Here is a 13,353-nt window from a genome sequence, read left to right as displayed (position 1 = left end):
GAACACCCGCGGTACTCTGTCGAGTAACGAGCGTGCCCAAGCGCCCCAATGCTTGATCGAGCACGTTTAACTCATCACGAGTCATGTCATGTGCTGGAGTAATATCAGACCATAGTGTGATTAACTGTCAACTCTCATCTCTGAAAGCAATGTTCTACATATTTTCAAAAAGTTGTCAGGTTAAGTTATGAAATGAGCATTTTCCTTATGATTTTGACCTCCTAAATTTAAATCCGACAATATTTTTAGTTGTTTCCTGTTTCTATTATGTCAAAGTTTTCCTTTTACGGCTACATATAATTAATGAATAAAAGATTGAGCAAATATAAAGATGCAGAATATTTTGTTGTGCCAAGTTTCTGATATTTATTTGGAGGAAACTTAACAATTCAAACTACTAAAAACATGTCTAAACAATATTGCCATTTTGATTCAGTGACAACTCTTTTGCTTGTCTCTTGTACTCCTGCATCGGATCATCTCTTACTATTGTCCAACAGTAATCTACAAGCATTGATGGATTCCATTTTCCTTCATCTTTTCTCCATAGCAGCAATATCTTGGTAAAATCTGTCACCATAGTCGTCGCTCACTGCTCCGCAGTTTGGTAGAAAAAAGTCTAGACAGATGCATGTAAGAAATGAATCTTTAAAGGGGTTGTCCCACGAACAAAGTTAATTTTAATAAATAGATCTTAGAACAATAATTTCTACAATTGGCTGTGTTTCTCAGCACAGTAAGATTTGTTTTTTAAATCTTACAAAATGTGCCCCTGCTGTGTACTGTGTAATGGCTATGTCTGACCATACAGTTACATGGTCTGATCATACCACATCTCCTGGGCAGGGGAGGAAGCAAAAGAGTACACAGACATTACAGCATGAGATCACAGATAATTTTTAAGGTAAAGCACTAAAAAAAAAAAAAGGCAGGAAAATGCTTCATCTCACAAAAAGAATCAGCTGTGATCCAATTATGTGCTATCTGTATACTCTCTTTTTCTTCCTCCCCTGCCCAAGAGTTGTGGTATTATCAGACCATGTCTCTGTATGGTCAGACACAGCCAACACACAGTAAATAGTAGAGGCACATTTATAAGATTAAATAAAATGTGCCTGTGCTGAAAAACACATCAAATTGTGGAAATTATTGTTATTCCAAGATGTATTGATTAAAATCAACTTTAAAATTAACTTACTTAGTGGGAACCCCCCTTTAAGAATATTACAGCCAAGATCCTTATATGTTTTGGGATTTTCCACTAACCCTTCACAGTGATCTGCTCTGGAGTTTCCCAAAAAGGAGTTACCACTAATGTGAATACTAACCATGCAGCCTTTTCTTTGCCCTGCAACAAAAGGAGAAACTCCTCATCTTGAAGCTTGCAAATCTGAGGTCCAGTAAAGGCTTCCTCCTTTATCTTTGCTTCACTCAACTTATGAATTTATCTGTGAGATACTTGAATGATTTTGCATTTTTAACCATTGCCTTTACAAAGTTCTTTATTAGGCCCAACTTGATATGCAATGGTGGTAACAATCTTATGTGTGTCAACAAGTTCTGGATGAAGGACATTGTTACTTCCCGGTTGAAGCGAATGTCAGAGAGGCCAGTCTCCTTTATTGTAGTGATATTCTCTTGCACAAGTATCCCACTCACAAAGCAGGAGTAGTTTCTATCCACCCTCGTAAGGGGGCAGTCACCTTTAGGTCACCACAGAGGGGCCACAAATGTTGATCATAAAACAGCTGTTAAGGTGCCTGAACTATGTTGCCATAGGTTTCCTTCAAGTGGACTGCATATCCAACTGGAATTGAGGGTAGTGCATTGCCATTATGCAGCAAGACTGCTTTTAGGCTAGTTTTGGACAACTTGATAAAGAGCCTCTATTCCTCTGGACTATGACTTATCTTTAGAGCTGCCATTAAAATGTTGATGTTGTTCATGCCACAAGATCGCCCTTCCATGAAGAAGTCTTGGACAAGATCTTTACCACGGTTGCGGTACAAAGAAATCCGAACATCGCCCGCTAGGAGATTCCACTGATGGAACCTATTGCCTTACTCTTGGGCAGATCCAAATCTCTAACAAGATCATTCAGGTCACGGTGTTATAAGGTGTGGTTCAGCTGTGGTATCTGACAAAGTCTGGGTCGTGAGAGGAAGATGCTTCATGACCTCAAGCGTCCAATTTTTCCTCACTTGACTGAACATGTTTCTGGTGCTTTTCCAACCAGCAGTTCTTCTGTATGTGGAACTGGGTATAATGCAGATGAAATGTTTGGATACTATAAAGTTCACTTCTTCCTTGAAACTCCTTTCCTAATGGGGGGCACCATGCAGAAATAAGTGGTAGTGTGATTGGTTGGCTCTCTCCAGATCATTGGGACTGCAAAAGGCATAGATTGCCTCTTCCCATGCAACCACTGGGTACGATGTGATGCACATCTATTGCAGCATGTGTGTGGAGCCAAACTCTTCTCCTGATCTCCTATTCTGCAGCCAAAATACAGGTTGTAGGCTTTACTTATCATGGTAGTCAATTTTCGCTTTTGACGCAAAAGTGACCTCTGTGTATGCAGCAAAAACTAAGGGCTTTGTTAATGAAAGAATGAGGCATATCTGAAAACATATGAACATGTCACTGTGCTAAGAAACTAAGCTAAGAAATGTGAAAGCTGCATACCTTACATAGGGAGCATTTATAAAAGTAGTGATACAACTGTAACTAAGTTTAAGTCATTGGAGCGGAGTTGACAGTCATTTCCTCTCACAAGGAGCTTGTTCTAAGCTTATGTGGGAGCATGTTCTTTTTTCCCCTCAGTGTGTTGCTGTCTGATTACAATTGGTCAACCTCAGAAATTTTAAGAAGTTCATGCCTCCCATAGAAATCTTTCTGGAAATACCCATTTGGACGTAATTGTTGGGTGCCAAATACTTTGCACCAGCCTCTACTACATCATGTGTTCAGTTCAAAATGAAAAATTTCGTAAAGGTCTTTACTGTATTAAAGGGGTCATCCGCTCTAAAGCAACAAGTCAGCAGTCACTGTATGTGGCTGCAGACTTGTCTATCCTGACAGGGCATGCACTGTGAGGATTCTCTGGTGTCAGCGCCGGGAAAGGTGGTCATGTGACCGCAAGTATATGATATGCATACTCTCAGATACAATCTGACTAGACAGTTTATGGCCTCGCCCAATACACTTGAACTGAGCGAGACTGTGCCCATCTAGTCGGAATGTTGCATATTGCATTCCTGCAGTCATATGACTGCCATTGCTGGTGCTGACACTGGAGAATATGCACAGAATGCATTGCATGTGACGTGCGGTATCACAAGTCCGCAGTAGCAGAGTGACTGCAGACTTGTCGCTTTAGACCGGACAACCCCTTTAAGTCTTGGTGCCTGCTCAGTCAGTCTCGGTGCCCAGCAGTTAATTTATCTCACTGAATCTATAGAAAGAGTTGGCAAATAAGCACATAGCAGGACTGAACCTGAAGGAAAAAAGTCAATTCTGCTCAGTCAGCTGAGAAGTTTTTCTTTTTCCTGTTACAGCCCTGCTCCATGGCTGAGTGAACATATGTTATGTCTGTTCATGATTTTGCCCCACAGTACAGACATTTCAAGGAGCATTTCTTCATGTTGCAATTCGTCCTGACACGTTACTAGAACAGGTTGTAGCATGAAATTTGGAATGGCAGCATTTTTATCATGATCTTGGAAAACCCTTTTAAAACATTATCATTATTTCTATTAGGATACACTAAGTAAAGAAGAGTATTTTAACTCATCAGCAATCAATGGAATATACATAAAATATCAAATCAAGAATAAACCCGTTTAAAAAGTAACTGGTTGAACAGTCATTCTGTGCAGACAAAGTACAGGCAATCAGTGCATCATATCGGGGCCAATCATTTAATTCCACCTTCCCACTTGCTTGTTTTCCATATACCGCCACACTTCTCTGGCCCTATGACACCAGAGATGTAAATCAAGGAACAGGGAAATGGAGACTGAGGGAAACCAAGCAGGTGGGAAAACATATTTAAGTGATTGTCTTATTGTGAAGCACTGAACGGTGGGACTTCGTTTGAACAGTCATTCTGTGCTGACAGAGTCCCTTTAATTGTAAAATATATCACCCACTTAAAGGAAATAAATCAGAAAAAAGGTATAGTATGTCCTTACCTTAATGGAGATAGTAAATAAATATAAGACTCATTGCAGTGAGCGATTTTAACATGTGCTTCCACCAAAGTTTCTGAACTTTTAGCCAAAGTTTGTTTATGTATATAACTCATCAGAATCATACGATTACAGTGTGGCACTTTATAAACATTGCAAACAATTTTTGCTTTTCTGCGCGAGCCGTCAACTGAAAAAAAAAAAAAAGAAAAAATATGAAACCAAAAATGGAGCAAAGTGCATATTGTTCCAACACATATACATAACCGGACATATGACAAATAAATTAGTTGTCAGTAGAAAAAAAACGTGTATAAATCACACACAATTGAGCCACTACATTTAAACCACCTGGGAAAGTGATGTCCTGACCCTTGTACAACCTAAACAACGCTGACTTGACAAATCATGGACAACACAAGACTTATGAAAGTGACGAGTTGTATTTGGCACCAAGATATTAGCAACAGATCCTTTAAATACAGTAATATGCAAGGCGAGGAAACAAATAAAACATATCTCAGACTTGCATGATTAAGTAAAGATTTGGGGAGTTTTCCTCATGTTCTTCAAAACATTCCTCAACAATTTTTGCAATATGGCAGGAAGTATGATCCTGCTGGCAAAAAGTCACTGACAATAGGGAATATGGTTGCCTTCAAGAGGTGCACATTGTCTGCAACTATATTTTTGAAAATGCCATGTGTTGACATAGGAACCGCATAAATGCCAAGATCCAAAGTTTCCCAGCAGAAAATTGTCAAAAGCATTGCATTCTTCTTCTGCTGTCTTGCCTTCTCATACTGCACTCGGATGTCATTTGTCAGGTAAGTGATGCCGCCATATCGGCTGATGAAACTTATCAGATCATGCCATCTTTCAGTGCTTCCCATGTCCTGTTAGGATTCCCAAAGGAAGCCCTTTCAGTAGTGGACATGGACATTATGCACTTAGTCAGCTGCAAAACACTTTACTCTAAAAGCTAAAGCCAATAATTCCAAAATATTTATTAGAATGCAAAATAAAACCAGGATGAACGGAATGAACCAAACATACACTGATGTGTATCTTCTCATGTTTTACTTTTACTGTACATTACTCTCTCTCGTCTGGAAGGCATTCCTACACATTCTATTTTGAAAAATTAATATTTTATTGTCAGGCTTGATTTGTGTCTCTTTGTATCTTACCTTCTTAAAGGAAATGCATCATTTTATGCAATAATAAGTACTGCACATGTCTAGTTTTTGAGGAGGAGGTTTTGCGAGTGTTTAGTTCCTGCCTTTTTTCCTGTTTTCATTTTTATTCTTGTATACCAATATAGAGAACATGTACGGAATTTATAATTGGAGGTTTTGGACTTCTTTCTGTATTGCCCACTTATGTTGAGGTTTTATCTATCAAAATCAACCAGCATTATCTTTTCAGTAATTTGTAATAAAGTATATTTTCTTTCGGATCAGAAAGGAACAGAGAAAATACATGCCATTATGATTGACTCGTAGAAATTAAGACCAATTCCTATTGTTTTTTTAAGACCCCATGAAGGCACACCCATATATACACTCATGGCCAAGAGTGTTGGCGCTCATGAAATTGTTCCAAAAAAGATTAAGTATTTCGCCCAGAAAGTTATTGCAATTACACGATTTGTTAGGCCTCTTTCACATGTCAGTACGTCCGGTACATGTGGTGACAGTTTTCACACGTACCGGAGACACTTTTTTGTAATCAAAACCATTTTTGTGACAATCACGATTTCCCAACAATACATATTACATTCTTGTTTTACATATCTTTGTAAATCCATCCGTTTTCATCACATCATTATAAGCATATCTGTATTGTATCATGGAATAATCTTATAATTTTATTGTAAACCAATTATCAAAACCTTCCCTCCCCCCGCCCCCAATTAAACTCTTCCCCCCAAATATCCCCCCCTTCCCCCTGTTTGGTATGTCTTCTTTTCCTATGTGTTTGGTACCGGAGACACTTACACACATAGACCCATTCTAGTGATTGGGTCCGCGCACAGATGATTGAGTTTCCACGGACTGTGTGTCCTGCAAACCGTCCTGCACACGTGCACACTGCTGACACAAGGATGATATTCATACGTCATCAGTGTAACACGTACAGGCGCCTGGGAAAAGTGGTACAGCTAGCGCTGTTCCCCAGCGCTGGGTGTTGAAGCCCACTTGCACCATTCTCCCCTGCTCACTCTGATCAGCGCGAGCAGGGGAGAATGATGAGAGTTGTATTCAACTGATAACAATGAGGGCAGGTGGACTACTACTCCCATCAGCCTACACCTGCTGCCGCTAATAACAGTGAGAGCAGGCAGCCGCTGATGGGAGTTTTCATTAGAAGCCACCTGTGCTATAAATAAATACATATAAAAAATTGGCGTGGGTTCCCCTATATTTTTGATAACCAGCCAGGCAAAACTGACAACTGCAGGCTTCAACCCTCAGCTGTTTGCTTTAGTAAGTGGTAACTGGTTATCAAAAATCGACAGGTCTCCATGCTGTCTTTTTTTTTTTTAATTTAAATAAATTCAAATAATGGTGTGGGGTCCCCCCCATTTCTGACAATCAGCCTTGCTAAAGCAAAATTCATCTAGCGGCATTTTGAGCATTTTAATCCCACAGACGCTTCAAAGTACTTTATAATATTTGGGTGTGAGTCATAGTTTTAACTAGGGATAATAGGAGAAATTGAGTCTCAATTTGTTACAGAATTTCTCCTGAACGTGGCAATACTCCATACGTGGTCAAAAATTGCTGTGTGGATTCACGGTAGAGTCTGTAATGAAAGCGCTCTATTTGTTTTTTGGAGAGCAAATTTGAGTGGAACAAATTGTGCACACCTTGTCTGATTTCCAAAGCAGCTGACATGCCAAAACAGCACAAATCCCCCATAAGGGACCCATCAAGGCATTCATTTAGAGGTGTGTTGAGAATGTTGAATCCATAAGTGCTACTCATAACTCAAAATTTGGATGTGAAAGCGAAAATTACGTTTTTTTCCACTACAATGTTGTTTTATTCCCAAGTTTGTCATTTTCACAAGGGATAATAAAGGAAAATGGACCCCATATTTTGTTAAGCAATTTCTCCCGAATGCAATACTGTTTACATACGTGGTCAAAAACTGCCGTTTGGGCACATGGAGGGAAACAGCGCTATTTGATTATTGGGGTGCAAATTAAGCTGAAATAAATTCGGACTGCCATGTCGTAACTGCAAAATAACTGACATCCTAAAACAGGACAAACCCCACACTTCCACACAAAAGTAGTAGGTTAAACTGGACCCACAAGTAGTTGCACAATTTCTTCAGAACGCAGTGATACTCCATATTTGGCTGGAAACCACAGTTTGGCCACACAACAGGGCTGAGAAGTTAGGGTTCTAGGTTTCTTTTTTTGTCTAAGCGGTGGAAAAAATCCAAAGGGTTTTTTTTTTTTTTTTTTTACACAAAGCTATTTTTGGAGACCTGTAGCGTCTGCCATATTTCGAGATCGGGGACTGGGTGAGGGCTTATGTTTTGCGCTCTGAGCTGGCATATTATTGACACCCTTTTGAACTAGATACTATGTTTTAAATCGCTCGTTATCACATTTTATTGATCGCAATGTTGCAGCGACCAAAAGAACGTAATTCTCGAGTTTTTTTTTTCTCGCTACACAAAATAGTTAATGAACTACAATTCCCACATGTCTACTTTACATCAGCACAATTTTGGAAACAAATTATTTTTTTGCTAGGAAGTTATAAGGGTTAAAATTTGACCAGCGATTTCCCATTTTTACAACAAAATTTACAAAACCATTTTTTTAGGGACCACCTCACATTTGAAGTCCGTTTGAGGTGTCTATATGGCTGAAAATACCCAAAAGTGACACCATTCTAAAAACTGCACCCCTCAAAGTGCTTAAAACCACATTCAAGAAGTTTATTAACCCTTCAGGTGTTTCACAGCAGCAGAAAAAACATGGAAGGAAAAAATGAACATTTCACTTTTTAGTCACAAAAATGATCTTTTAGCAACAGTTTATTTTCCCATGGGTAAAAGGAGAAACTGGACCCTTAACGTTGTTGTACAATTTGTCCTGAGTACGCCGATACCCCATATATGGGGGGGAACCACTGTTTGGGCACACGTCAGGGCTCGGAAGGGAAGGAGTGCCATTTGACTTTTTGAATGAAAAATTGGCTCCAATCTTTAGCGGACACCATGTCGCATTTTGAGAGCCCCTGTGTGCCTAAACATTGGAGCTCCCCCCACAAGTGACCCCATTTTGGAAACTAGACCCCCCAAGGAACTTATATAACATAGCAGTGACTGCCAGCACTCACTTTTCAGGGCGCTCGTTCCAGATCCAGGGAACCCTCCTGGGTAGTACTTGTATTCAAAAAGTCAAAAGAACAGTGCTCCAACCGGGTGTTATAATCCAATAGAACAAATCTTTATTCCAGCCATGTTACAGCAGCAACGTTTCGACCGTAGATCGGTCTTTATCAAGCATACAAAATGGTATTATAGGCTGTCTTAAATAGTGTGGACACCACGCAGGGAGCCAATCACTACCAAGTACCCGCCCACAGTAAAATACCATATATAAATGTACAAAAAAACAAACATCAAACACGAGCATATACATAAATATCCCATAATAACATCATATAAACTAATCTATTAATCTATACAAAGATATAAAATAATGCTATGCTTTTCCACGGCTCATGTATTCACTTGATGCATCCTTGTTACCATAGTGATCGACTGCCAATGAGGTGATCTTCACCGTTCACTTCCTGTATGGTTAAGGCCAATCCAGACTTACGGCGCCAGAACATATAAACAACCTATCCGACATCTTTTTACAATAGGGAACCTCATTCCTAGCCAATCAGATCAGATGGTCTATTGATAATACACTTACATTATCGATGGTCGTCTCACACCAGGCATCACCGCTGCGTCGCAGACTCACATGTTATCGTAGTGCATAGATGTCAGCATCTCACGTCGTAGCCACGCCCCATCACATGATCGGGATGGAGCCACGCCCCATCGTGACGCGCATCACTCGTCATGCACTACCGACCCCACGTGACCGCCGCTTAGATCAGTTACCCTGGAGACGCCGATTAACTAAAGAAAAACGCTAATCTGATGATCATTCCGATACATCTGATGGCACTAGCATTACCTATATAGTAATCTAGTATTAAATCCAGATCTTCAATCGGGACTGTGACCAGAGCTTACAGGCGCATGTGCTTCACGCAAGGACAGCATCGCACCACAGATGTGATGAGAATCCGTCCCAGCACAAAAACGTCCGCCCCTTGCAGCAATGGGCTCCCATAGTCTCCATCAGGATCAACCTTAAAGGAGATATAAATCCACAGTATTGTATAGCAAAAACTATCACTTTACCATAAGCTCATAATTGCCCAAATTAGTCAACCATATATAACCACTATGAGAGAAAATGAAAACAGAGCAAGCGAAAAGCAGTAATAGCAGTAATGACAAATATAATGGGACAGTCGGAATACAGACTGGAGACAGAATTTAGCATCCGAATGCTTCAATATATGTTTATATTCAATGTGCCAATCAGGCACTCAATCAAGAATTTTCAACGTCCACCTCCAACGTCCACCGACTGTCACATTCATTGTCCATCTAAAAAAAAAAAAAAGAAATTAAAACACATTTAACAAACCAGTGTCTAGACATACATAAAAACTAAGATGACTACCATCCTAGAGGGAGTCCAATTATTTTAGGGGGTACACACATATGTAGATTAAAATCTATATTCAAACCCTTGGGCTGTAGTGAACCTAGACTATAGATCCACCTCATCTCTTTAGTTTTAAGCATCTTCACCCTATCACCTCCCCTCCTTAGGGTTGGAACACTGTCAATAACTCTAAATCTTAATTGGTTCACTGAGTGCTTATTCTCCAAAAAATGTCTAGGGATAGGCAAATCAGTAAGTCCCGTCCTGATGGTACTTTTGTGTTTGCTAATGCGGGCCCTCACTTCCATAGTGGTCTCCCCTATATACACCAGTCCACACGGGCAAATAATCATATGAATGACAAAACTCGATGTACAAGTGTACCTCTCTTTTAAATGGAACTTCTTCCCCGTATGAGGGTGACAAAAAGAATCTCCTCTCAACATATTATTGCAACAAGCGCAACCTAGGCATGGAAAATTACCAAGCCTAGGAGGGCTTAAAGTCTGCTGATATGACACTTTAGATGTACCAACATCTGATTTGACTAATTTGTCACCCAAATTCTTTCCCCTCCTATAGGACATCATGGGGAATGATTTGAAGCCTAAAACCTGGGGTAGGCCTCGTTGTAAGAGGGCCCAATGTTTTTTTATGATACCACTTATACGATTGCTTACCGAGCTATACGTGGAAACAAATGGAATACGCTCACATGTAAGTTTTTTAGGTTTTTTCTTTCGAACACTTTCTCGTGAGGTAGTCAGAGCCTTTACCTTAAAGTTATTTACTTTTTTTTTCGGATTTCCTCTTTTCACAAATTTCGAATTTTGGAGAATAAGCACTCAGTGAACCAATTAAGATTTAGAGTTATTGACAGTGTTCCAACCCTAAGGAGGGGAGGTGATAGGGTGAAGATGCTTAAAACTAAAGAGATGAGGTGGATCTATACTCTAGGTTCACTACAGCCCAAGGGTTTGAATATAGATTTTAATCTACATATGTGTACCCCCTAAAATAATTGGACTCCCTCTAGGATTGTAGTCATCTTTGTTTTTATGTATGTCTAGACACGGGTTTGTTAAATGTGTTTTAATATCTTTTTATTTTATTAGATGGACAATGAATGTGACACTCGGTGGACGTTGGAGGTGGACGTTGAAAATTCTTGATTGAGTGCCTGATTGGCACATTGAATATAAACATATATTGAAGCATTCGGATGCTAAATTCTGTCTCCAGTCTGTATTCCGACTGTCCCATTATATTTGTCATTACTGCTATTACTGCTTTTCGCTTGCTCTGTTTTCATTTTCTCTCATAGTGGTTATATATGGTTGACTAATTTGGGCAATGATGAGCTTATGGTAAAGTGATAGTTGTTGCTATACAATACTGTGGATTTATATTTCCTTTAAGGTTGATCCTGATGGAGACTATGTGAGCCCATTGCTGCAAGGGGCGGACGTTTTTGTGCTGGGACGGATTCTCATCACATCTGTGGTGCGATGCTGTCCTTGCGTGAAGCGCATGCGCCTGTAAGCTCTGGTCACAGTCCCGATTGAAGATCTGGATTTAATACTAGATTACTATATAGGTAATGCTAGCGCCATCAGATGTATCGGAATGATCATCAGATTAGCGCTTTTCTTTAGTTCATCGGCGTCTCCAGGGTAACCGATCTAAGTGGCGATCACGTGGGGTCGGTAGTGCATGACGAGTGATACGCGTCACGATGGGGCATGGCTCCATCCCGATCATGTGATGGGGCGTGGCTACGACGTGAGACGCTGAAGTCTATGCACTACGATAACATGTGAGTCTGCGATGCAGTGGTGATGCCTGGTGTGAGACGACCATCGATGATGTAAGTGCATTATCAATAGACCATCTGATCTGATTGGCTAGGAATGAGGTTCGCTATTGTAAAAAGATGTCGGATAGGTTGTTTATATGTTCTGGCGCCGTAAGTCTGGATTGGCCTTAACCATACAGGAAGTGAACGGTGAAGATCACCTCATTGGCAGTCGATCACTATGGTAACAAGGATGCATCAAGTGAATACATGAGCCGTGGAAAAGCATAGCATTATTTTATATCTTTGTATAGATTAATAGATTAGTTTATATGATGTTATTATGGGATATTTATGTATATGCTCGTGTTTGATGTTTGTTTTTTTGTACATTTATATATGGTATTTTACTGTGGGCGGGTACTTGGTAGTGATTGGCTCCCTGCGTGGTGTCCACACTATTTAAGACAGCCTATAATACCATTTTGTATGCTTGATAAAGACCGATCTACGGTCGAAACGTTGCTGCTGTAACATGGCTGGAATAAAGATTTGTTCTATTGGATTATAACACCCGGTTGGAGCGCTGTTCCCCCAAGGAACTTATCTAGATGCATAGTGAGCACTTTGAACCCCCTAGGTGCTTAACAAATTGATCCGTAAAAATGAAAAAGTACTTTTTTTTTTTTTCCCACAAAAAATTTCTTTTAGCCTCTTTTTTTAATTTTCACATGGGCAACAGGATAAAATGGATCCTAAAATTTGTTGGGCAATTTCTCCTGAGTACACAGATACCTCACATGTGGGGGTAAACAACTGTTTGGGCACACGGCAAGGCTCGGAAGAGGAGCGCCATTTGACTTTTGAATGAAAAATTAGCTCCAATTGTTATCGGACACCATGTCACGTTTGGAGAGCCCCTGTGTGCCTAAACATTAGAGCTCCCCACAAGTGACCCCATTTTGGAAACTAGACCTTCCAAGGAACTAATCTGTATGTGCGGTGAGCACTTTGAACCCCCAAGTGCTTCACAGACGTTTATAACGCAGAGCCGTGAAAATAAAAAATCATTTTTTCTTTCCCCCAAAAATTATTTTTTAGCCCCAATTTTTTTATTTTCACAAGGGTAACAGGAGAAATTGGACCCCAAATGTTGTTGTCCAGTTTGTACTGAGTACGTTGATACCCCATATGTAGGGGGGAACCACTGTTTGGGCACATGTCGGGGCTCGGAAGGGAAGTAGTGACGTTTTGGAATGCAGACTTTGATGGAATGGTCTGCGGGCGTCATGTTACGTTTGCAGAGCCCCTGATGTGCCTAAACAGTAGAAACCCCCCACAAGTGACCCCATTTTGGAAACTAGACCCCCCAAGGAACTTATCTAGATGTGTGGTGAGCACTTTGAACCCTCAAGTGCTTCACAGAAGTTTATAACGCAGAGCCGTGAAAATAAAAAATAATTTTTTTCCCACAAAAATAATTTTTTAGCTCCCATTTTTTTATTTTCCCAAGGGTAACAGGAGAAATTAGACCCCCAAAGTTGGGCAATTTTTCCTGAGTACGCTTATGCCCCATATGTTTGGGTAAACCACTGTTTGGGCGC

At 40.2% G+C, this 13,353-nt stretch overlaps 1 protein-coding gene across 7 annotated transcripts in view; it reads right to left on the bottom strand.

Annotated features, from left to right (window-relative positions):
- Window positions 1–13,353, bottom strand: part of TBCCD1 (TBCC domain containing 1) — a 208,520-nt gene that overhangs the window by 54,726 nt on the left and 140,441 nt on the right. For all 7 annotated transcript variants that reach the window (XR_013218262.1, XR_013218261.1, XR_013218259.1 and 4 more), the window contains exon 4: window positions 4,194–4,380. Coding sequence is in view for 3 of the 7 variants with exons in the window: in XM_077275599.1 (XP_077131714.1) it covers window positions 4,194–4,380 (187 nt within the window). In the remaining 4 variants the exon portion in view is untranslated. The remainder of the gene's footprint in view (window positions 1–4,193; window positions 4,381–13,353) is intronic.

This window comes from Ranitomeya variabilis, chromosome 7, assembly GCF_051348905.1.
Source record: "Ranitomeya variabilis isolate aRanVar5 chromosome 7, aRanVar5.hap1, whole genome shotgun sequence".
In the NCBI taxonomy this organism is placed as follows: domain Eukaryota; kingdom Metazoa; phylum Chordata; class Amphibia; order Anura; family Dendrobatidae; genus Ranitomeya; species Ranitomeya variabilis.
Note: the sequence above shows the minus strand (reverse complement) of the source record. Positions and strands in the feature narration are given on the sequence as shown.